Source organism: Catharus ustulatus, chromosome 3, assembly GCF_009819885.2.
Source record: "Catharus ustulatus isolate bCatUst1 chromosome 3, bCatUst1.pri.v2, whole genome shotgun sequence".
Classification (NCBI taxonomy): domain Eukaryota; kingdom Metazoa; phylum Chordata; class Aves; order Passeriformes; family Turdidae; genus Catharus; species Catharus ustulatus.
In genome coordinates, this window is record NC_046223.1 from 103,087,059 (window position 1) to 103,110,856 (window position 23,798).

General features: G+C 38.7%; 1 protein-coding gene across 1 annotated transcript in view; it reads right to left on the minus strand.

The window, feature by feature from the left end:
* Nucleotides 1-22,405, minus strand: part of MBOAT2 (membrane bound O-acyltransferase domain containing 2) — a 93,530-nt gene extending 71,125 nt beyond the window's left edge. Inside the window, exons 1-3 of the mRNA XM_033055694.1 lie at nt 22,273-22,405; nt 4,496-4,641; nt 936-1,013 (exon numbers count right to left, since the gene is read on the minus strand). Coding sequence (XP_032911585.1) covers nt 936-1,013; nt 4,496-4,641; nt 22,273-22,344 — 296 coding nt within the window. The 5' untranslated portion in view covers nt 22,345-22,405. The remainder of the gene's footprint in view (nt 1-935; nt 1,014-4,495; nt 4,642-22,272) is intronic.
* Nucleotides 22,406-23,798: the final 1,393 nt, after the last annotated feature.

The following is a 23,798-nucleotide window of genomic DNA, read 5'->3' on the forward strand; positions in this document are numbered from 1 at the left end:
CACATCCATAGTAGTTTGAATACATTAGGCTTTGAATAAATAGCCCTGAAGAGCCTAATATGGGATATTTAAAAATACAATAAAATTACATTCACTATCACAGTACAATCCAGCAGAGTAGTCTAACAGGCAGGATCATGAACTAAGGCCACTCTATTTGTGCTTTCTGTGTAAAGCAATTTTCCTCTTTGTTTCTTCTACCAGCATCTTTTCTAACAGCCTCACATACTTCAGGAACCTATTCAAGCAAGGCTTTGCTATTTTACTAAACATTTATGCAGGAATTAACACAGTGGGAATCTAATTTGTTTCTGATCTCTAGGCTAGTGGAATAGTAAAACATGCATGCAGTAATAAAACAAACGTCTTCCCTACTTTTAAGAATGACTGGAAAAGAAAAACAAGTGTTATTCTATATGGCTTCAGATACTGCTAATATAATCAAGGATTCAAACTTAAAATAATGCCATATATGTTTCATAAATGTATTCTTAACCTAAGACAGCATTCATACAGATATATAAAAGAGAATTACAAACACTTAGAGAAAACTTCCCACACAAATTGTCTTCTGTTCAGACATCTTCCTTCTACTAGCATCAGCTGTTTCCAAATTACATTTGTCATTTGTCAACATGCAGAAATACTTAAGATTAAGCAATGATGAAGAAATAAGAATATGTAGAACACAAAAATATATCTCACTAGGGTATTATTTTAATAGCATTAGATACTTCAAAAAGCTGGCAAAAATTCCCAAATAAGCCATCTTCTCTCCTGAAAATAAAACCACTGTTAGAGAATTCAAATACTGAAATGTTATGATACAACTAGAATTATGCTATTATAGGCATCATTAAAAAAAAAAACCAACCACCTCAACAGTAGCATTCTTCTAAAAGCAAAGTAAAATAAATTTTATAATGGAAACTTACTTGTGCATATTTTCCACTCCTATTATGATCATGATATAGTAGGAAATTCCACTTTGTATAACAAAATGTAAGGCATACCTAGGGGGAAAAAGAAAAGTAAACCCTCATAGCATTTTCTTTAATGACAATCCACTGCATGCATTTATTGCAAAATTAAAGAGGTTCAAAGTTTAAAGCCATCACTGCTTCCAAAGAAAAACCCCTTTTATTCTAATTAGATTTTCTGCTACCCCTCCTTCTGCTGAGAACTTCTCCCTTCAGCCTAGCACAGGGGAGCAGTAATGAACAAAAATTAGACACCTAGCTAGAATGATCCAGCTCAATCAAGGACATTGCAAATGCTGCTAATCCTTAAAATACAAACAATGTCTTATAATACTTCCATTTGGCATTATTCCCTGAGTAAATAACTGTAAACAACAGGAAAGTTTTGTGGTTTAATTTCCATACTCATCTTTCTACCCATTTACAACAATAGATATTTCAGATAAGGCCAACAATTTCTTAGTACACACAATATTGTAAGATTTCCCATTCAACAGAAATGGCGACTGTGTCCAGCCAGTCTCTTCATCCCTTTTTAAAGGGATAGTGGTGATGGTCACAAAAAACACACCAAAAAAAGCCCTGCACACCAACAACCCACAGATTTGTTTCACAAAGGTGCTCTAAGCTCTTTTTGTTTGCTTTCCACAGTTTACCACCACAGCTATTCCAACATAATTACCTTGGGGGTTTGCTTTGGTCTTTGAAGGAGTTACATTTCAGTAAGCTGTAGAGCACTAGTATCAGAGCAGTGCCAGTGAAAGGGGAAAGGAGCTGATCTTCAATAACTTCATTTGTTTTTTTCATTCTGGTGCCTTAAGTGCCTCAGTACCACACTTACATATGCTCAAGTGACACAACTCATCTAATTTGGGAATGTTTTTTCCCATAAAAAGTAGCTATTATTTTGCTATAGTGATGCTGTTTTCTTTCAGCTTATGACCAACAATTTCCTAATTTCACTCCTGCTCTACTCACAAGGAAATTACTTCAAAGATTTTCAACAGGAAAACCAGTTCTATCCAACTAAAATCCTTCATCCTACACATGACGAACAGAGGTAAAACAAGTCACTTTGACACAAATTAATCTTGAAAAATCTTGACTTTTTACAGAATATCCAATCTGTACATGCTCCCATGCTTCATTGGTAATTAGCCTCATTTAGGATAGGACTACCTAAAATTCAAATGCACGTTTTAATATAGTAATTGTCAATTTAAAGAGTATTTACTTGCTTTTCTTACCCACCAAGTATTAACAATATTGTGCTGCAAAGGTAGGCATTAGTGAAATGACAAAAACTTAAGAGGTTTGCTTCTTATACAGAGAAAAGATACTAAGATATCAAAGCCTAAAGGAGTGTGGATTGACATGGTGTACCATACCAGGATTAGAGTCACTGAAAACATTTCTCTTTCAGAGCTGTTAACAATAGCAATATGATTGATCTTTGATTCAAGCATTCAATGAGATATATTGAAATATCATATGGAATAGTAATTTTTAACTACATGCAAAGAACACATTCTGGACCTTTTATGCTATTTGCTATTATGCCAAGGGAATTATTGCTTCTCTTCCTTTCCTCTACCACCATCACAAGTATTAAAAAAGCAACTGAAAACTAACACATTTGAAGATGACAACATAACTAGTACTAAATACCCTTAAAAGGGTGCAGATTCCAAACTACTTCCCACACTTAAGTTTGCATGATCTTATCTACAGGTTACTACATTTACTAGTAACAGTATATAACAAAACAGTAACAGTTTCCTACTTGTTATATATATTTATAAGACATGTTACAGCACAATACAAGAGTCACTGAAGATGTATCAGGGGCTTGTAACCTACACACAGACTTGATTTCTTGGGGATCAGAATCAAAAAACCCAAAACCTTCAAAAAAAACCCTGCCTGTATAACATGTACTTAAACAAAAGGAAAAAGCATTGGCAGAAATACAACAGAAGTACCAGTTTCTTAAAGAATGTGTACTAAGAATATGTATCTTCAACATCTCAAATTATGTTTTGTCATTATTTTGTTTTTAGCTCCATAACTGCAAAATAGAAATCAATTGCTAATAGATTCAAGCGTGATCCAAAGTAAACTAGAATAATGTAGATTTCTACTACAGAAGAAAACATCTCATTTTTTTCCAGGGCATATTGCCAGTGAGAAGTTTCCACAAATTTTTATTTATGTCTGTTGGGAGTAGAGGTTATTCCTTTCAAAATCTCCCATACCCAAAATTCATATAAGAATTTATTAGTAATCCTTTCTGATTACAAGTTACAATTAATTATTTCTGCTTCTAAAGCAATGGATACAGAATGTGCTTCTAAGTTCACACAGCTCTCAAAAAAATCCTCACACAGTACTTCCTATCCCCCATATCATCCTCTTTATCTGTGGTGCTAAGACTGGAAGTCTTTGAGATCAGATCATTCTCTCAAAGCAAAATACCACAGTTACACATTTAAGGATTGGAGTAGTAGAGTTTTACATAAAAGTAAATTATATATGTAAATCTAAAGAATAAAGGTTACTGATTTATTTTCCTAAAATTTTAAAACAATATATATATCATATAATGTTGGGAGATCTCTGCAACAGGCCAACACACTCTGCATGTGCAGAGACAGATGCACGCATACACCGTGTGCATATTCTCACCTGCACAACAGCTTAATTAATTCCCCCTAGTTCAGTAATACTCTATAATAGTCAGCATAAATAAGTTTTTTATACACTTGAAGCTAAGTAAGCACCTTGTTTACAAGGCAATAAAATGAAGCTGGCACTTAAACCATCTTGGGAAGATGCAAGCCATTTGGTAAGGATTTTTTGAAGGAAAAAAAAATTCACCAAACTAAACGAATACCCTTTTCTAACTTTATTAACATTCTGTCTTGCTACACTGTGAAAAGATCCAGATATGCAAACAGCAGTCACACAAAATATGTGTTTGAAAAAATCAACCATATCTTCCCTCCAAATCATTTAAAAAAAAAAAAAGAAACCATGAAACAGTCTGAAGTCAAAGCCAGTTCCTTTCCAGGTGTTTTACACTACAAGGAGTGTCTTTAGATATATTTTAAAGTTCCAGCAACTCTTCCTAAAAAAAGTCACATTATATTCAATAATCAGAAAAAGACACTGAGTTCTCATGCCATGAGTATTCATGGGGAATTATCCTCATCACCACATCTCTGCTGTGCCTCAAGAGAGTACTTCTCCAGCAAGTTCACAGAAAAAAAAAACAACCTGTACAACTTAAAAAAACTGCACCTGTTTCATCTTCCTAAAGTCATAGGCAGCCAGTACGATAGTTACCAGTTCACAAACCAATGATCTTTCAGAATTTGTGCACCTCATCAGAATATTTAAGCTGATTTCTGTACATTTGTAGCAGCTAAAAACCCCACAGAACTAGGTAATAAAATTCTTCATAACACAAGTAAAAATTTATAAGTTCCTGAAAAATGGATTTAAGTGCAACTTACCATCCAAAACAAAAAAGTGCAAGATAAAGGCCCAAGAGTGTTGCAACAACATGTCTTATAAATGGGCTAGTTTTGCTTGAATGAAGGTATGTTCGAAACCAAACAGCCGCAAGCAAGGCAAACAGTTGGCACACTACAAAGTTGACCTGCATAAAAAAAAAAGAGAAGAAAAAAGATCTCACACAAGTGTGCACTAAAAATTAACAGAAACAGCCACACATTTTTAGCAATTTGCAGCACCAGTAGCTTTGCCATGGCATTTACCACAGCACATCTAACTTCCCCCATGAGTCCCTCCATGGCTAAAGCACAATCCAGTGCTCCTCTGAGCAGCTCAGAGGAAAAGACATATCAAACACGAGGTAATTTGTATATAAATCAAGAAAAGATAATGATGCATTTTGCTGTAGATTTTCTAAATGCCAAACCACTATGAACCATTACATCACTTCTACTCTTCCAGTAACGTGAAGATCTGAGTTGCAGTTTTATTTGTTTTTTTAAGTGAGCAGGACTCAAAACTACATATCAGCTCAAAAAATCACTGACAGATCACTTCAATAGCCTGTGCAGAAGCAGGGCTCAATGAAGTGCATTTCAATGCTGTGTAATCAGATAAACAGCTTGGTTGCACACTGTATTTTCTTCTTGTACATTCAAGTAGGATAGTTTCAGATATTCTTCTCCCTTCAGGCCGTTTATTCTAGAAAATAGAAAATTTCTTGTATATTAAATATTTAAAGACATTAGTACTGAAAGCAAAATCAGAATTGAATAAAACTAAATCAGTGAGTAAAAATAATTTTTCTGATTGTGGCCTGAAAAAAATTTAACAGTAAGGGCACAATAAAGAAAGAAATTCCTCAAATATAGCAACCACTGCCAAAAGTGGGTTAAGCTACAAAAAGCTTATTTAGAAAACAACATTTTTCACTTCACAGATTTTATTTTTTACTTGCATCAAAAACTGCGTAACAATTTTCCATGTCTAACAGTGGCATCCCAAGTCATCACAAGCAACAGCTTGGGAACCACTTCTTCAGGTCATAAGCAAGAAACTTGCACATCCTGCATGCTTGACAGTGCATCTGCACAACAGTGTTTTAGACTGTTTGATGGCACCTAGCTGAAATGCAGGATACAATGACAATACTACTTTCATGGTCCTGACAGCAAGCCTAATATTGATGTTTGCAGCAACACAGTGCACGCTTGCAGTACCATAATTCAGCTTGTCCATTCCTTTATCATTTTTCAACCAAGTTTCAGGCCATAAGAGGTAAGGTTCAGAGTATGCAAACATGGTCATCTTTAAAGTAGCAATTAAGACAACAGCTACTGAACTCTCATTCAATTGAGCCACTCCAAGACCTCTAACACCAAGTTAAAGCATTAAGTGATACCAGGGAAAGAGACTCAGAAGGCAGGGCTGCACTTTTTAATAGGAGCAGTTCCCTAAATTAAACTGTTCTCTAAACTGTCACGTATGCTCTTCCATCCATTCTCTTACTCCCACACTTCTATTATGCTTTTAAGAGTATTTGAAAAATCCTAAATAAATGAGGAGATATTCTTTCAGGGCATAACTTGACCTGTTTTCTCTCCTTTATAAGCAATGATGCAAATGAAACAGAGCGAGGTTTATTACTCAAGATGATTCTATGGATTTAGTGGAAAAGTTCCGTACAAAACAGTCAAGTGAATCACTGAAACAAACTAATAATGTTTTAGAAAAGAGGGCAAGAAAGAAAAATTAAAACAAACATCAATTATTAATTATTAATTCAGTATGAAGATTTGTATATTTGTTACAGAAATTATGCAATGCAACCCACAAAGCATGTTTCCGACGTAGAGAACTCACATCCTAGACAGACTAGAAGGAGAAGGGAGACAGAGAAGGTTGCACATTCACAGATATGTAGTGAAGCTGAGGTGAAGAGACAGAAGGAACAAATGAGTATGAATACCTGTCCAGAAATGGACACACTTGCTGGTTTTACTGAATGCCCAGGTATTAGTGCTTTGACTGCAATACAGATAATTTACCAATTGGTATCACATGGTGTCCTTTTTCAGATTACCACTAAAAGCAATCTAGCAAGACCCAGGGAAAAAGCAAAGCCATCATCTGGCTACTACTACTATTATGAAAAGGGTAGAAGTGCTCGGCATTTCTGACCTGTATCATCAACTCTGTAGGAGCAGACACTAAAAAACAAGCCCTGAATCTCACAATTCAGGATGAGCCTGCAGAGTTAGGAATTTGTAAAATCCTCACACAATTCACAAAAAGCAAATCTGAGAAAGGATTCAGCAGGTAGGGAATGAAAAGGGGGCACTGTCTCTTAGTTTAGCTATTTACTCAAATGATCAAATCTGTATCTGAAAAACATTATCCCATTAATAAAAAAAACAAACTAAATCCCACCAAAGAAACCCAAACCAGAACACCTTTCCCAAGAAGAATATTTTGAGAACAGCATTAAAATGCAGGATAACATACCTTTAGATCAACCCCACAAGCCAACCTCCAGGGATGTGAATTAATTATATCAGTTTTTCAAACAAAACTGAGCCAAGTAGCACAAACCTTTTCCAAAAGCCTTCCTCACAAATGAATCCAAAAATGCCAGTGAGTATTTTTAAAGTGCTCTCCCCAAAATGTGCACAAACATATACAATCCTTGGAAATCTAAGGCATCACAACAAAGGTCACACACCACCCTGCATTTCCTCTCTACACTCACCAATCCCATCCTTATTCTTCTCTCAATGCACCAAAATGCAGATTACAAAGCACCAAGAGTTCTGCAGAACTTGTAAAGCCCCCAAAGCTTTAAATACATATCTCCAAAACCAACCTATGCAGTAGTTAAGGTTTGAAAGCCATGCAACTTGAGTTTAGCCTTTATATATGCACCTACTCTGACTATATTCTTTCTGCTGCTTTATTCTATTTTCCCCAGCAGTATTTCTGATTCATTCAGCAAATGGACAATTGCCCAGATTTTGCCTTCATCTTGTGACCCATTAAATGCTTACCATCTGCATTCTACACTGAATATAAAAACCTTGCATTTTGTGCAGCTCTGTCCATAACACTGTAAGACTACATACAATAAATGTAAACTTTGCAATAATTTCATAAGATCAATATTCCTATTCTAAAGGTGAATCACCAGCACAAAAATTATGAAAGCCCAAAGGGCAAAATAAATTCCCACTAACCTAGATTGCTCAATCTCAGACACTCAGTGCCTAGTTTTTCAGTCAGTACTTTTAACAGAACTTCAACTGGAACTGTGCTTTGAAAATATAAACTCAGTTGCTATTCTGAATTCTATCCAGCATGCCTATAAATCAGGCCCAAGTATCTCAAAACGCAAGCAAAATTTAAAATCAATCACTACAATCTATTTTTCTCCCTATTGTTCCTCCATTTCACAAAAAAAAAAAAATCTGATTTACTAGTGATTTGCATTCCAAATAAAGGAGTTCTTACAGCAGAGTTTGTGAGCAGTGCTGGGCAGTGTTAGTGTCACAGGGGTAATCTTCATCTGACACTTATTCTGACTTTTGAGCATCTGCTATCACAGGTTATATATGCACTTGGTAAACACCTTGAAAACTTACATTACATCTTTTAAAGATAACACATAATTTCTACAACAAAAATAAAAACCTACCTGTTTGCCATTACCTGTGGCTTTCAGTCCACAGCACTCATTTCTACCACTTGTACTCATTGCCAAGAGTTTCATCACTTGCCAATACTACAGGAAGCAGAATGAGAAACAGGCTCTGTGGAACCCCAAATTCCATGGCATGCACTTGCAGCTCCAGCAGTGAGATAACAGTTGCATCTACACAGTGTTTGAGCTCAGATCAGAGGGGGCTCCTGAAGCCTCCCAGTTGCCTGCATTCATGTGCTGCGCAATGGTGTCTGGATACACAAACCTGGTTTCTTTTAAACTAAATTGAACTAGAATATCTGCTCCAAGGGCAAGTGAATACTTAGCCCATGGACTAACTTAGGCAAAAGCAGTATTTCCCAAAATTATTACAGCACCAGTCTTGGATTCTCAATGGCAACCACTTCATCCCACAGAAACACTTTTCCTGTACTGCACTACTTGGTTTAGTAAAAAATGCCAAAATTTAACATCCAGCCTTTTCCTAACTCCGTCTCCCATCTTAAGCCATGCTGACCAGTGTGGAAGTGACAGACAGCTTTATTGTAACCACACACTGAGACAGATGAACTTGCCTTCACATACACAGCTTGCCTTGAATGGGTGACAAAAATTATCTGGCTGCCTAGGAAACAAAAGGAACAGGGAGCAAATGAGCAGGAACAAGGACAGAGCTGGACAGCATCTTGAAAGCTCCCATGAAAACCAGGCATTCAATCAAGCAGTGATTTTGTTGGCAAATGTTATATATACAAACTCCAATAATTGGGAATGGTATACTTGTGTAACTTTTGCAAACTTATGTTAAGCTCATATAACATTGTGAGTATGGCCAAAATACAACTTTCTAAATACCATATGATTTGGTCAGATGTGAGTAGAACACCTACAAAGAACAAAGACAACATGTTCTTTAAAGCTGCATGATGCATTCTTCAAACCAAATTGTAATGTGCCTCCACAAGGTCATAAAACCTGTTCCAATAAGTAGCTTCAATTTTACAGAAGAAATATTAAAAAAAAAAGAAACAAAACTAACCAAGACCTATTTAAAGCTAAGATTGAATGGGGGGAAAAATAACTTACGGTAGAGTGGCAAGTTTGACCCTGAGCAGTTATAATTTAGCACATGTATAAGAAGGCAAACAGAATTTTTATTCCTCCTCAGGTACAGGATATCAACAGTTCAGCCAATGAGAATAACACCTCAATCTTACAGAGAGAGCAATGTGTAATGGAAAGTTACATGCACATAAGAATAAAATACATACAACTATAATACAAATTATCACCACTACTTATTCAGCAATGAATGATGTGAGCGTGTTAGACATACTAAGCTATTACAGATCCTGCTGTGTGTAGCCTAGCAATTTCAAAATTAAATCCACTAATTTGGTTCAAAACTAGTCATACAAGCACTGCAGTTTATAGGCACAATCCATGCCAAATATAAAAGTAAAATCAACACAAATTCACAGTTTTAATAGTTGGACCAGCTACACAAAATACAAATCCACTATATCATTAACTGCATTAAGCTATCTACAAAGAAAGTCTCCATTTGCATGACCTCTGCAAAAGTAAATAGAAAGTATTTAACTTTTAAAGACATTCATTTTAGCACTTTAAAAGAATTAAATGTAATTTATGCCATGCTTTTGTAAAAACAAAGTTATTGCTAAGGAAAAACTACTTAAGGACTCAATTCTTAACAGAAACAAAAAAAATTGCTTTCACACAGATTTTCATCCTCAAGAGGAAATTCTAGCATAACGTTGGATTTGAACAGTTGGAAGTCTCCAACTTGACAACACAGACAGCATCTTTAATAAATCGTTAAAGAAATTTAAGTCCACATTAAAAAGAAATACAGAAGAAAAGTTTATTTCTTCTACAAAATGAATTTTAATATATGCAAATTTTATCTACTAATTCAGATTTTAGGCTAAGCTTCCTCTTCATATCAGCTATATTTTTACATCAAAAGCCAGTTGCTGCAGTCAAGGCCTCCAGAATCCTGCCACTCCACAGCACAGAAGGCATGTGCCTCATTCAGAAAAGCAGCCAAAGCAGAGAGGGAATTTTACTGATACAGATAATTCCCAACTGGATGGCACAAGTTAATCATATAGGCCCACACAGCCTACTAATAATCCACTGAAAAGCAGCAGCACAATGGCACAAAGTTTTGCTTACCAGCAAGGTACTGAGAGACACCCAAAGAACAACACTTACAACAAAGTACCTCACAAGAGAAACAGTGGTGTAGCAGGTGAAGCACCAAATATGACTCGGGAATGTTGCATTTTACTCTTTCGGCCAATGAACCACACAAACTCTTTGGAAGCTACCTTGTCTTGGTGCTTCTCCATTTTCTCATTTTTAACAAGTTTTCTCCAATAAGAAGAAAAATAAGTATTCAAACCTCTAAAATGCAATGAATGCCTGTGGCCTCAATGAAACACTTCGGAAGAGTTCAAGTTGATGCGAGGGTTTTGTTTGGGGAGTTGTGTTTTCCTGTGGATTTTTATATGTTTGCTCTTTTGTAAGGTTTTTTAATGTTATTCTCGAAAAAAAGAAGGTACTTCTGTTCTTATTGCTGATGTATTAGACTTTGAAAAAAGATTACCCAGACAGAAGCAGAAGCACTGAAGCCTACCTGATCAGAGCCTAAAATAACAAGTTAAAGATGCAAGATGCTTCACAGACAACAGTCAAGAACTGGTAGATATGGCAATTCTGTAGATAGAGATTTAGGAGTACTCCCATTCCCTGCTCTTAGTCACACTATGGAACATATACCCCCAGGAATTCACTTTCTCCGAGGTGCAAGATAGCAGTATTTTTTGTCTCCCTATCTATAGTGATTTTTGGCCCTCTATTCTACCACAGAACATCTTCTGTGCTTCCTCCTTTATCTGACAGGGCCAGTGAGCAAGGTGCACTAAGCAGCATCCCTCTTCTCCAACCTTTAGCTCTTCTTTTCAACATCCATGGCTATTAGAGAAAGATTTTTTAGGAAGAAAGAAATAGAATATGAACTACAAAACCACTTGGAAATCTGTTCTTGCAAGAGTTAGGACATCAAGACAGAATAATGTACATGCACCTTAAAAAGACCTTAAACCCAAGGCTTTGATGTTTTTTCTACATCTGTAGAGCCACTTTAGCAGTAACTTTTTAAACACAAATCTCTACAAGCACCACACTTGTTGACACATACTTGTCAAAAATTGCCAAACCTTACCAAAATTAATGAAGCATCAGCTGTGCCTCGTTCCTTAAACATCATTATTTTCTTGTGCCTGCTCCAAGTTAAGTCAAAACTACTTCCCTTTCTCACCAAAACAATGAGCTGAGGAATGAAAAACATCTACAAGAGTTCACAAAAAGTTGGTTATAACATACAGGGGAGTTAATGTTTCTCCAAAACAACCAGACAGCAGTATTGATGGATATTCTTCTGCCCAATTTCTAACCTTCATCAAGTATAAAAATAGCTGGTACGATTATCCAATAATTGCCTAATGCCAGACAGTTAAGAACTGAAGAGTAAGAATTACTATTTGAAACCAATGTGAATTTTCCAACTGCTGCCTGAAAGTTGCTGCACTAATAATAAAGAAAATAATAAAAAAAAGGAAAATATTTTCCACAGTAAAGCTGAAAAAACCAATTCCATTACAAGGCTCAAAAATCAAACTGCTTGGTAATTTTCTTCATTTTATTGGGAAATATCAGGAAGGGGAGTTCAGTGATACTGGCAAAGGTATTTGACAAAGTTGACAAATACTTAAGAGTAATTCAGAGAATCTTTCTTCTCTGAATGATAGGAAGAAACAAGATTCCTCTTTCAACCTAAAGGATTATAAATCTTGCAAAAATGTTTTCAAATCCATCTTTTATTCAATTAATACTCAGTGTCTTACATGATGAAAATATAATTAACACTCCTGCTGTGAAGTCTCAACCTTGCTTCATATGGGTGAAACATGAAAAGACTGAGGATAAGCAGCAGCAATAATTTTGAAATCATACCAATATGGGAGATGATATTATTAGGGCACAATGCTTTTTGCACTAAAGACCGTATTACTGAGTGTTTATACAGTATCCAGTATAAAGGGACACTTTTTCAGATGAAAGCTCCAAGCACAGCCTTCTAACATCAGCCACTTCCTTGAAGTGCATGCTCTAACCACTTGTGTTAGTCAACATCAACATCACTGGCAAATGCTTTTTAATATTGTACATATATACTTTATCTTCCCATTAATTTATTGGCAGCTGAAAGGACTTACACATAAGATCCTAAATGTTTTATTTCCAAGCTGGTTTCAGTCCAAAACATCAAATCCAGTTATGATACAGGTTAGCAATAGTATTTCTATTTCCAGTATTAACTCCCAGTTTCCAGTTTGCAATTCTTGAGTATGCTACAGAGAGTGAAGCACATCAAGAACAACATGATGTAGGCAATAGTAATCTGGTTTGTGCAATAAATGAGCATCAAATCCAATAAGCTTTTTCCAAGAAGGCTTACTTTATCATTACTCAGAATTACTCTAAGATAAACTGTATGACTAAAAACATAAAATGAAACATCAATGTACATTTTAGAGTGAAAACAACCAAAACTAATTAATTAAGGATAGGAAGATACTGGCTGAAGGGCATTCTCTCTCATGGGCTCTTAAGAGTCACCATTATAGACCATGAGCTGTGAAAAAAAGCTATTTATTCATGGGAATACCCAAAATCTACAATGCAAATTTGGTTCAAAGGTGAAATTGGACTAAGAACATTGGCTTGAGGTTTTTTGTCTGTGTTTTGTTTTCTTCTCTCCCCAGAAACAATAGGCCCTAAACCACTTGCTTCTGTTAAGCAAAAACTGGTTTGGCCAGTTAAGGATTGCAGATCTCAGACTACCAAGGAAAAAGAGTTCACAACATCAAAACACGATGCACAGCCTGGCATTATGTTGGCAAAATACTATTCTGAACGAAGACCAACTCAGTTACAGTAATTTCACGACCATAAGGCACACCGTACTATAAGGCGCACCCCCCGGGAGTCGGCAAAATTCGCAACTTTGTAGATCAGATAAGGCGCACCGGACTATAGGGCGCACTTTTTTTTGCAGTGAGGCTCTGCCCCCAGCTTCCCCCACGCGGTTGCTGGACGAGGCCCTGCCTCAAACCGGCAGCAATTGGCCCCTGGGCCCGCTCCCAACCAGCTGCTGCAGCACTGCCGGCTCCCCCCACGGCTCACAGCTCACACTTCCAGAGTGGCAAATGTCGCAACTTTGTAGATCATATAAGGCGCACCAGACTATAAGGCGCACTTCCGGGTTCGGAGCAAAATTTTAGTCAAAAGGGTGTGCCTTATAGTCGTGAAATTACTGTACTGCACTTTTAAAACCATGGGGTTTTATCACACACTCACAGTGCATATGCACATGATGAGATGAACTCAAAATCTCTACTCTATCACATCTCTCAGCAGTACACTGATAACAAAATCAGCTGGAAAATAACACAATTTGAAGTATTAGAAAGCAGGCGTTCTCTATTACAGTGCTGGACCCTTTCAGGGGATATCTTCTCTAATCAAATGTGTGTGTGAAACTTTACAACAGGGCATTTATTCCATCATAATCATACATATTCATTACAGTGTACTTCCTAGTTAATACATAAACATCATTTTTCCTAAAACTAATTTGCATGCATCTGTCTCCTACTGGAAGCCCTTTTATGGTCCTAGAGGGTCATCTAAAGGTGGTCATACTCAATGAGTGCCTCAATATTACAGGTGACCTTTCCTTGAATTCTTTTTTTAGGCATGTGCTGTTACTTCTTGAGACAGAACTTTGCTCAAAAAACCCACTATATTCCTCATTATCTGTTTATCCAATAGTTCCACCTATGTTTATCATCCTATATGCATACTTTTACATTCCCTTTTTTGCTAGTTAATCTTTAAGCTCCACCTAGCAGCTCCAGGGAAACTGAAAATTTTTGTTCTCTGTGTCATCTATAAATACAGGGTATTCAAATATGTATTTGAACAACAAATTTTTATTTTAATGCCCAGAGAACCACTACAGTGTCTGAAATTCTACAAAAACTTTACAAGCTACTCACTTTCCCAGGCATTTGAAAATAAAGCAAAATAACCAACATCTATGGAGTTGTATTTCTCAAATGCAACCTAAACCTGACATTTTCTCAATTAAGATCTACTTCACTGCAATTATATTCTCCTAGTATATGAGAAACAGAAACACATCTTAAAATAAGCAACAGACATTGAAAGAAAGTCTCTTGTCCATATAGCAAGCACACATCTGTTAATGACAACAGTCATTCCAATCAGCAAGTAGAACAAATATCCCCCATCTTTGAAATGGTCAGCTTCTCAGTTCTCTCCACAGGAAGGAAAAAAAATAGGCTTCACTACACTCTCCCTTGAACAAACTACTACCCAACACATTGGATATTCCTCCACAACACATGTATTCCATCCAACACGTGTTCCTCCATGTCTACTACCTTCCTACCTTCCCCATTTCAAGAATCATCCCCATGAGATCAGCAAGCTTCATCTCCAAGCACCACAACAGCAGCCCTTTAAACATCTGAATTATGCAGCAATCCATACAAGCAACAGACACTACTTTGAGATGTTACATCTTTCCAAATTAACTCAATTTTAAGTAATATTTTAGTAACATTTAGAATTATACTTTATATTAAAATATTTTATCTGACTTCTTACATACAATTCCATTACAGAAAATGATTTGCTAATGTATTCTTAGGGTAGATCTTCTATTGATCTCAGCCATCACTGAACTTCTACAATTCTTGCAGATTTGTGATGACCTCAAATTCTTTTTAGCCTTTCCACCAGGAAGAACAAAACCCAATTCATTTTAGTCTGGGCCTTCAGTCCACTTTTTCAATGACATGTTTAGTCAACTGAATGAATGAGGTTTTATAGACGTATGTATTTACATACACATATGTAAGATTGAGAGGAAGCAATAGAATCAAGAGCATTACTCAGCTAAAAGGCAGGTCAGAAAGGTTAAGAATGATCTGTACAGGTGGCATTACAGTACAGAATATACCACTGTAGTAATACAACCAGTATGCTCAAAAGTCACAGAATAAGTACACCTTCTTGCAGCTTAAGTCACTTTAACTGGAAATAGAAGAAAACACCAAAATCCCAACTACAGAAAAATCACACCACAAGAGCCAAACCAAATGATCTTCTTCACCTTTGGATATATTATTCTAGAATAAAAAGCAGAGCTATGGAATTTTTCCTTTGTAAAAGATGGCTTAACTGGCAGAATGATCACTTGAAACAAGTAGGCATAACTAGCACCTATCTAAATTTGCAGACAAATGGAAATTCTTGAACAGATCTGTTCACTTAAACAAGTGCTAAAAGACTAGGAATGTTGATTCAACTGATGTCGAATTTAAAATACTTCCCAAAGGGAAGAAGGAAAATGAAATATCCACACTGAAGAGCTACATCAACTTTCTTTGCAACAAATACTGTGAAGATGAACACATCAAGCAAACAGGTTTTCACTTGGCTATATGTAGTTGTTCTCACTTTTCAGAAGAAACTAAAAATCCAGTCTAGACTCCCCATTTCAAGAGAAACAAGGGGGAAAAAAGGGAACATTACTCAGGAAAAGTGCACATTTGCCAAAGTTATAAACGTGAAGAAAGCATTTTGTAATCGAGGCTGCAAAGGATGTATCACAGTGCTTCATTAGGTCAACAAAGGAACAGGTAAACAGGAGTTAAAAGTCAACAAATGTCAGGACTGCTGAATGATAAAGATGACTCATCTATTTCAGTTTTATTGGTTTTCAGAACTCTTGCTTAAAGTCAGCCCAGTACTTAAGAAAGAGCCCACAGAGAGAAAAGATTGACATAGCTATGGTACAAGAGATTTACAGTAGAAACCCTACAGAAACAGAAAGCAACACAGTGGTAACCATGCACTCTGTAAAAAGTGACTCTGGTTATCTTCCTCATCCTTACTCTTTTTTCTTTATCAGACTACTCTTTGAGAACTCCACTCTTTCCAGCATCCCAGAACTGTAGTATTTCCATAACAATTGCTGAAGTCCATTTTGGATTCTGTCATGAGCATAGGTGAGTGCTCGTACACCACCTCAACAACTTGCATAAGGATGTGAAAAACAATGTGACAAAACAAAGCAGGTGACTATAAGCTGTTTAGGTAAAAAGTGTTTAGATGTTTACTGTAGAAACCTTACATATAATTATATTTGAGTTTTTCCACTGCTTTGCAAAAAACTGAAGAAAACATACCCAGTATGAAACGTGTGAGATAACGAAATTCACTGCTGCTTTTGTATTAAAGAATGAAAGCAGCTCTGTAATTTACATTCTCACAACAATATTCATGAACCTAAATAACACAGATGTTATTTCCTTCTTGCACTAAGTCTTTCTCTCACTTAATAAATGGCCCATCTTTTCTAACACTATAACCAGTGTTTGCTTCTTCTCCAACTCTGTTCATAACAGATGTCACCTCTTCCTTCAAGATAGTCACTTTCTCTTATCAATTTTTCCAGTTACCTCAATAATTTCATTCTTCACTACATATTATTCATCGTAGAGCTAACTCTTTACCTATTGTTCGTTAAGTCAACACCTAACCACTAACAGCAAAACCTGGAAAGGTGTCACTGCAGAGGACCCTTCTGATGATATATTCCCTCCCTTCTAAGAGTGCAAAAGGGAGTTAAGAAACCAGTAAAATCTTGGCTAGCAAATCCAGACAACTCAAAACATCCAGTCACTGAAAACAGCACATACAGAATGAAGAACAGAACTTGATTTCCAGCCTTTTTTCCACCAACTATAGTCTCTATCTATCGTCACAGATCTTATTTTGCCATCCATCCTTCATTCAACCAACTGCTGCAGCTAGCAGCATATAAGGAAAGTATAGGGCAAAGCAGGGGCACAATTTGCTTATCCTACCACTCCCTTGTCTTCAGTGTTTGCATTTTACACACCTGTGAATGCTAATTTTACTCACATCTGTTACTTATAAATTTCCATGGCCACATCTGGAAAATCAGGAATGAGCTGCTCTGGGTTCCGCAACCATACACAATGGTCTAAGAATCAATGATAAAGAAGGAATCTTGGGACACTCTTCACTTTAATATCTTCTATTCTGATAGTGCTTCAGTAAAATGTTAGGCCATCTAAATTCTGGACAGTTACATAGGAAAAACATTTTGATATCCATTCCATGTTTAGACAAAAAGGTTTTTATCAGACTAAAACATTTCAGCCCTCAGGAGGCTACATTATGTTGCCTTGGCAGAAAACAAGGGATGATAAGGCATCACTAAGACTCAAAATAATGTGAAATTAGAGATCTAACTAGGAGACATACTCAGATGTACCCTGCAGGCAAATCAGGCACATAATTCTTCTCAGCAACATTCCCTACCCCACCTCCAAGCCTTGCCTTTTCTCCAAACTACAGCTGTGCTCACCTCCGAGGCATGAAAATAAAGCAAGCTAAATTGCTTTCTTACATCACATGCATGTAAGAAATAAATATTTAATAGATATATACAAGGAAAAAAATTCCTGCCCACTCTCCTTGAGGGCTTAAAGGTGAAACACTGGCTCAACATACATCAGTGCTTTTATGTGGAACCAAGTGTGTTAAGGGCACAATGAAAGCAACTTGGGTAACTCCACAAGGAAGCATATGCAGAAAATTATGTAAAGGTACAGCAAAGTGGTTTATGATCACTAAACGAAGGAAGTCTGTGTGGTTTATCCAATTTTTGTTTAGGAAGTCTTCTTTTATTAAGAAGAGACATAAAAATCAAAGTCAGTTTAGATTCTTTGAAAACTGATGGCACTCACGTAGAAAATTGCATTTATTCTACACAAATGAGCAAACTTAACCAAATACAAGCTAAAACTAGATTGGGGAAAAAAAACCCAAATCAAAAACCAAGAAAAGTGTGGAAATGTCATAGAATTTTTTTTTTCCTCTGTTGAAAAAAAATCAAAAAACAATCACTTATTTTTACATCCTGGAGTTTAAGTCAAGTGAATAACCATACGCATGACATTTTATTCTGTCCATATATCTTCACACAGCTATACTGTTAGTAGTTGGAGCCACATTCTTCCTTTCTTTATCTAGAAGATAAACACTGAAGTTCAGACTGATAATCACTTAGTTCAGACCATATTTCAGGATCTCAAAATCAATCTCTTAGACAACTCATAAAAAGTTGATGTTCACATATTGTCATAGTCAGTCTTCTATCTCCCCTGCTCAACTATTCCTCTACTACAAATTATCTATTTCTACAACACATAAAGGGCGGAAATAACCCCTACCACTTCTCTCCATTTTCAGTAAAAAATTTTGCTCCCTCTGGTGGAAGCACTGAAAGCAATGATCATTCTCTGAACTCCCTTAACCCCAAAAAGCCAAAAAGAAAGCTTTGCTCTCCTAGAATCATTGTCAAAGCAAATTTAAATCTTTTCAATTTAATGACAAGTAAGCTGACACATAATCAAGATAAGTCATTTGTCAAAAGAAAATCAGCAAGGTAGTGATTCAATTGGAAACAGACCAAAGCCCAATACATTATTTGTCAGGTTTCATCTTAAAGAAAGGAGAAGGAAGCAGAGGAACAAATATGACATGAGAACAGACAGGAAAAACATAGCTAGGTGGCAGATGTAACTAAAATAATTCAAGTTGCAACCTCAATACATTATGCAACATGTGATACTCTAGCAGCCAAGTTTTTATGGTAAACCTTCCCATTCTTCTCTTGAGAAGTTGTCCAGGTGGGAAGGACATGGCTACTTTTATTCCTTCTGTCCCCTTTCCACAAGGAAAGCAATACATTAATATTTATTCACTCATTCATTAACTTTAAGGACCTAATGTGCCACAGCTGTTGACAGAATGCTTCCTTCCCTGAGCAGCCAACTTACATGCCCAAAGATGGGAAAAGGAACAGTTTTTACAAGGCTTTTCACTCCCAAGCAGTGATATTTTTCCTCCTATTACAAAGTAGAGAAGAAAGCTAAGTTTGCTGTAGGTTCTTGCTCAAATCAAGCATCTTTTGTTTCATCAAATGACTGAAAAGAGCAACAGAAAAACTGGCCCAAGAAGCCAATAAAGAACACATTAACTTTTCCAAGCAGCTGTTTAGGTTACCTTGATGCAAGACAAAATGAGAGCCAAAGGAAAGGTTAACAAGTTACTGCACAATACCTTGTTGGGAGATACACACAGAGGCAGAAAACAAGTTCTTCTCCATTCCTTTAGCTACCTAGTAGTAAGGTTCCAAGAAAAAATGTCTAGGAACAGCAAATTGTTAAAGCAGCCAAGCTCTTCTTTTACAATAGAGTTGGACATGCAGAGGAGACTGCTGTGTCAAACAGCTCTGATGGAGCTCACCCTTCATCTTTTGCACTGACCTCCAACTAACACGTAACTAGCACCATTCTCAAATCTCTGCCTCTAGTTCTGCCAAGCTTTAAGTAAAAAGGTAATCAATTTCTCACACTGGATCCACACAGTTGTGGATCTAATTGATTAATCTTACAGAGAGCAACTTCACCTTGAATTTAAATTTCTACTTCCATCCACTGCCAAATAGGGAAGGTTCTCCATTTATTTGTTTGAACACTGGAGAGTAAGGCAACATGAACACATGCTACCTCAATTTGTCTTCCAAGAGTTAGATGCCTTAGCAGGATAATTAGATAGCAATGGCTCAAACCTAAAGCACAATTTAAGCAACATTTTGCATAAATATTATTACTGACTTGTGCTCAGAACTAAAACTGAGTGGAGACAAAAAGCCCTACTGATCTCCAGCAGTTCTGAGTGCTGGTATTATACCAGAGCGCCTATTTCAAGCAGCTGTTATATTGGTATGACAGTAGTCATAGTACAGATTTGGAGCAAGCAGAAGAGACAATGTACCAACCAAAAAAACCTTCATTCTTCTGTTATTTTTTTCAAAGCAGTACTACATTTTCATTCTGAATATGCTTATAGTACCATCAAATGTCATGCATAATCTCTGAGCAAACACACCAAAGAGTATCAGCACTTTCTTTTTCTTCCCTGCCCTCCTTATCTCCTTCACTCCCTTTGATTTCATTACACTGAACACAATTCACATTCTTTCTGTATTACAAACTTACTATCAAGATACAATCTTGTGCTGAGGTTGCAATAAACTGCTTTTTTTCATCAGGTTTTTCATAGATATGTTCTCCTCAGTGCAGCATAATTTTGAAGCTCTTCAATTCATACTCCAGTGACAATCAGTGCTCTTCATACACAACTGGACCTATTTTATGTCCAGTCCACTGATGTCTGAAAACAATGTGTGTTTGACTTACAACTGCCTATAACAAATCTTCTAAACTACATGTTTTGCCCTCCAACATGATTATTCCCAAAAGCTCCAACGGAGCTCAAAGTGTACTTTGTAAAAACTTCTTGGCTCTACAGGAGCATCTGTTGTGAAACATTCAATACAGGGAAGTTTTCCAGGTTTTGATGAAAAGTAACCTCATTATCACCAAAATGCCATACCTACAATATTAAAACAATTTTGGTAGTAGCCACACCATGTCATAAAACAAATTTATGACTATCAATATGAGTAGTAAATTACACACCACCAGCACCACACCATAAAAAGACAGTCAACTCTGATACGTTTTACAGTACCCTGTAGAAGCTGCTCATTTTGTAGGAATAAACACACAGCACCTGCAAGAGCAGCTTACAGCTGCGGGTATGAGGCACCAAGCTACGAGGTGCCATCGATCCCAGCAACAGGTATCATTGCAAGGGGTGCCCAGTATCTATTCCATCACAGCAAGCTCAATTTCAACTTGCCTGTTTTACCAGTTTTCTAGAAGGTACTTTTTCTTGTATACCCTTAACCATGGCTCCATTCAAACAAACAGCTGGGGAACAGGGAAAGAAAAAAGAAGAATGACTAACTTAGTCACTTCCAAAATACTTTCACAAGGCACGTCCCTTCCTCTGTATTTCATTTCCAGTTACCTCTCTCACTTATTAGGTGTATTTTGTAAAAGCAAGACATCAGTCTCCCTCTGCTGAAGCACAGACTGTTTCTTTGATGTGTTTCACCCATATGTACATGAATGAAGCATTAAGAAAAAAAAAATCCTAACCTTAAATTCTTGGTACCACAAAATTTATATGAGGAGTTGCTTCAGATTACTTTTCCTATGTATTCCTAAATTCATAAATATTCTGTAGATCTAGGAGGTTTAGACCACGTCCCCCATAAACAAACATTCTGGTCCAACTTCAGTGATTAAACTCGGCAAACCTCAGTTTCCCAATCTTATTTTGTAATCTTCTGATGTTCCGTGAAGACACCAAGATTAACAGCCTTCAGGAATGTTTATATCACTTGGACAATAGATACCACAGAAAGGCTGTGCCTACAGAGCACACACGAATTCCCAGCAGCATTGTGCGCGGCGCACATTATTTAACACCGCGTGTAGACCCCCCCTGGCAGGCGCATCCAGGCGCAGCGCTCTGCTTTGCATTTGCAATTATTACCCAACCTTTGCATCCCTTGAGCTGACACCGGCCCCATTCCCAGCTGCGGATCCACATCTGCCGCTGACGATGCCAACAAGTTGGGGCGAGGCAGGGCCGGGCAGGACAGGGTTGGATGCGGGCGGGATGCTGGACCAGCCGGGGCGGGCACGGAGCGGGCGCACCTGCCCGCCAAGCGCGGCCGCCGCCCCGGCGCCCCCCCGCCCGCGGGTGCGGAAAGGAACCGCGGCCGCCCCCCGCTCCGGGCGCTGCCCGCCCGGCCCCGGCCCCACGGATGCACGGAGGGGTCGCGGGGGGACGGGGCGGGGCAGGACGGCGCGGAGCGGGGGCGCGGTGCGGTCCCTTCCCGGCGAGCCCGCGGGAGCAGCGGCGGGGCGGGCGCCTCCCCATCCTCACCTGGTCGACGGGCAGGCGCACGGCGTTGCTGAGGGGCTGCAGCAGCGTGGAGCCCGTGGTGCTGGTGGCCATGGCGAGGCCGGGGAGCCGCTCCCCGCTCAGGCTCCCGCGGCGGCGGCGGCAACAACGGCGGCGCGAGCGGCCCCAGCCCCGCACGGCGCCGTGACAACAAGGGGCGGGCGCGGTCCCAACGATGACTGACAGCGCCGCCGGCCAATCGCTGCGCGGCGCCGCCGCCGAGTGACGGGCGGGCTCGCCCAATCCCCGCCCCCCGATGGGCGGGGCGGGGCGAGGCGGCGCCGCGGCGGCCGCTCCGCGCTGAGGGCGGGTGGGAGCTGCGCGCACCGCGCAGGTACCGCGCAGGGCCGGCGCTGGCTCGCCCGCTCCCAACCTGGGCTAGGTTGGACGTTCTTCGCAGGAAGAGCTATTGGGCATTGGAATGGGCTGCTCAGGGCAGTGCTGGAGTCACCGTCCCTGGAGGTGTTTAAGCAAAGACTACTCAGTGCTGGTCTAGTTGACATATTGACGTTCGCTCATAGGCTGGACTCGATGATCTCGGAGTCTTTCCTACTTGATTCTGTGATTCGGAGCGCCCGGGTGCGCGGGGTGAGCGCTGAGGGCGCGGGTGGGTGATGGGTGCGGGCACCTGATGGGTGCGGGCGCTTCCCCGTGCGGGTGGGCAGGCAGGGACAGCCGGACAGGGAGCAGTGCCCAGCGGCCCCGAGGGGTGTCTGTGGCTGAGGGTAGCGCCAGACAGTGTGGGTGCGGGTAATTACTGAGGTGGTGAGGAGCCCAGCCCATGTCCTGCTCCGAGCCCCTTGGCCCAGACGGGCGCTCAGCAGGGGCGTACACAGCGCTGGATTAGGGATGGATACGCACAGGGCATGAGGGTGGCCTGGAACCCAGAAGGAGTGGCACAGGAAATGGGTGAAGAAATCCTGTTCTTAAAGCCACTCATGGCTTAAGGAAGTCTGTCTATCATGGCTATAAGGTACCGTTTTTAGTTTATTATTGGCCTACTTCTTAAATACAGAAAAGCTAAATGGTAAAAGCACCAGTACTTCTTCAGTGGGTCCAGTCTAGCAGTGCTGTTTCCTTAAAGAAAGCAAGAAGTGATGTGGTGATGGCAATAGTTCTGAACTGGTGCACAGCACAGCTCTTCCACCTGTCTAGTCAGCACTATCCAGTGTAAAACAGAGTAAGCACTTCAGTGGAGGCATCACATTAGGAAAGTGCAGAAAACTCTACCAGATGAGCTTGTGCAGTAGGCTACTTATTAAACCAGTCTACCTCCCTATTTACATTAGAGCTTTCTGTAGATTTTCTTTTCCTATAAAATAACTGAAATATTAATTGTTCTAAAAGACACTGTGAAGGAGGATCCAAAGGAATAATCTGGTCTTATCCATAAATTTGCTCAAGAGCCCTGTGTCTGTTGAGATAAAACTGCAAGCTATTCCTTTTAGTTTATCAAACATTTTTTATAATTTTTGTATATTGCACCTCTAAACCACCATACAATCACA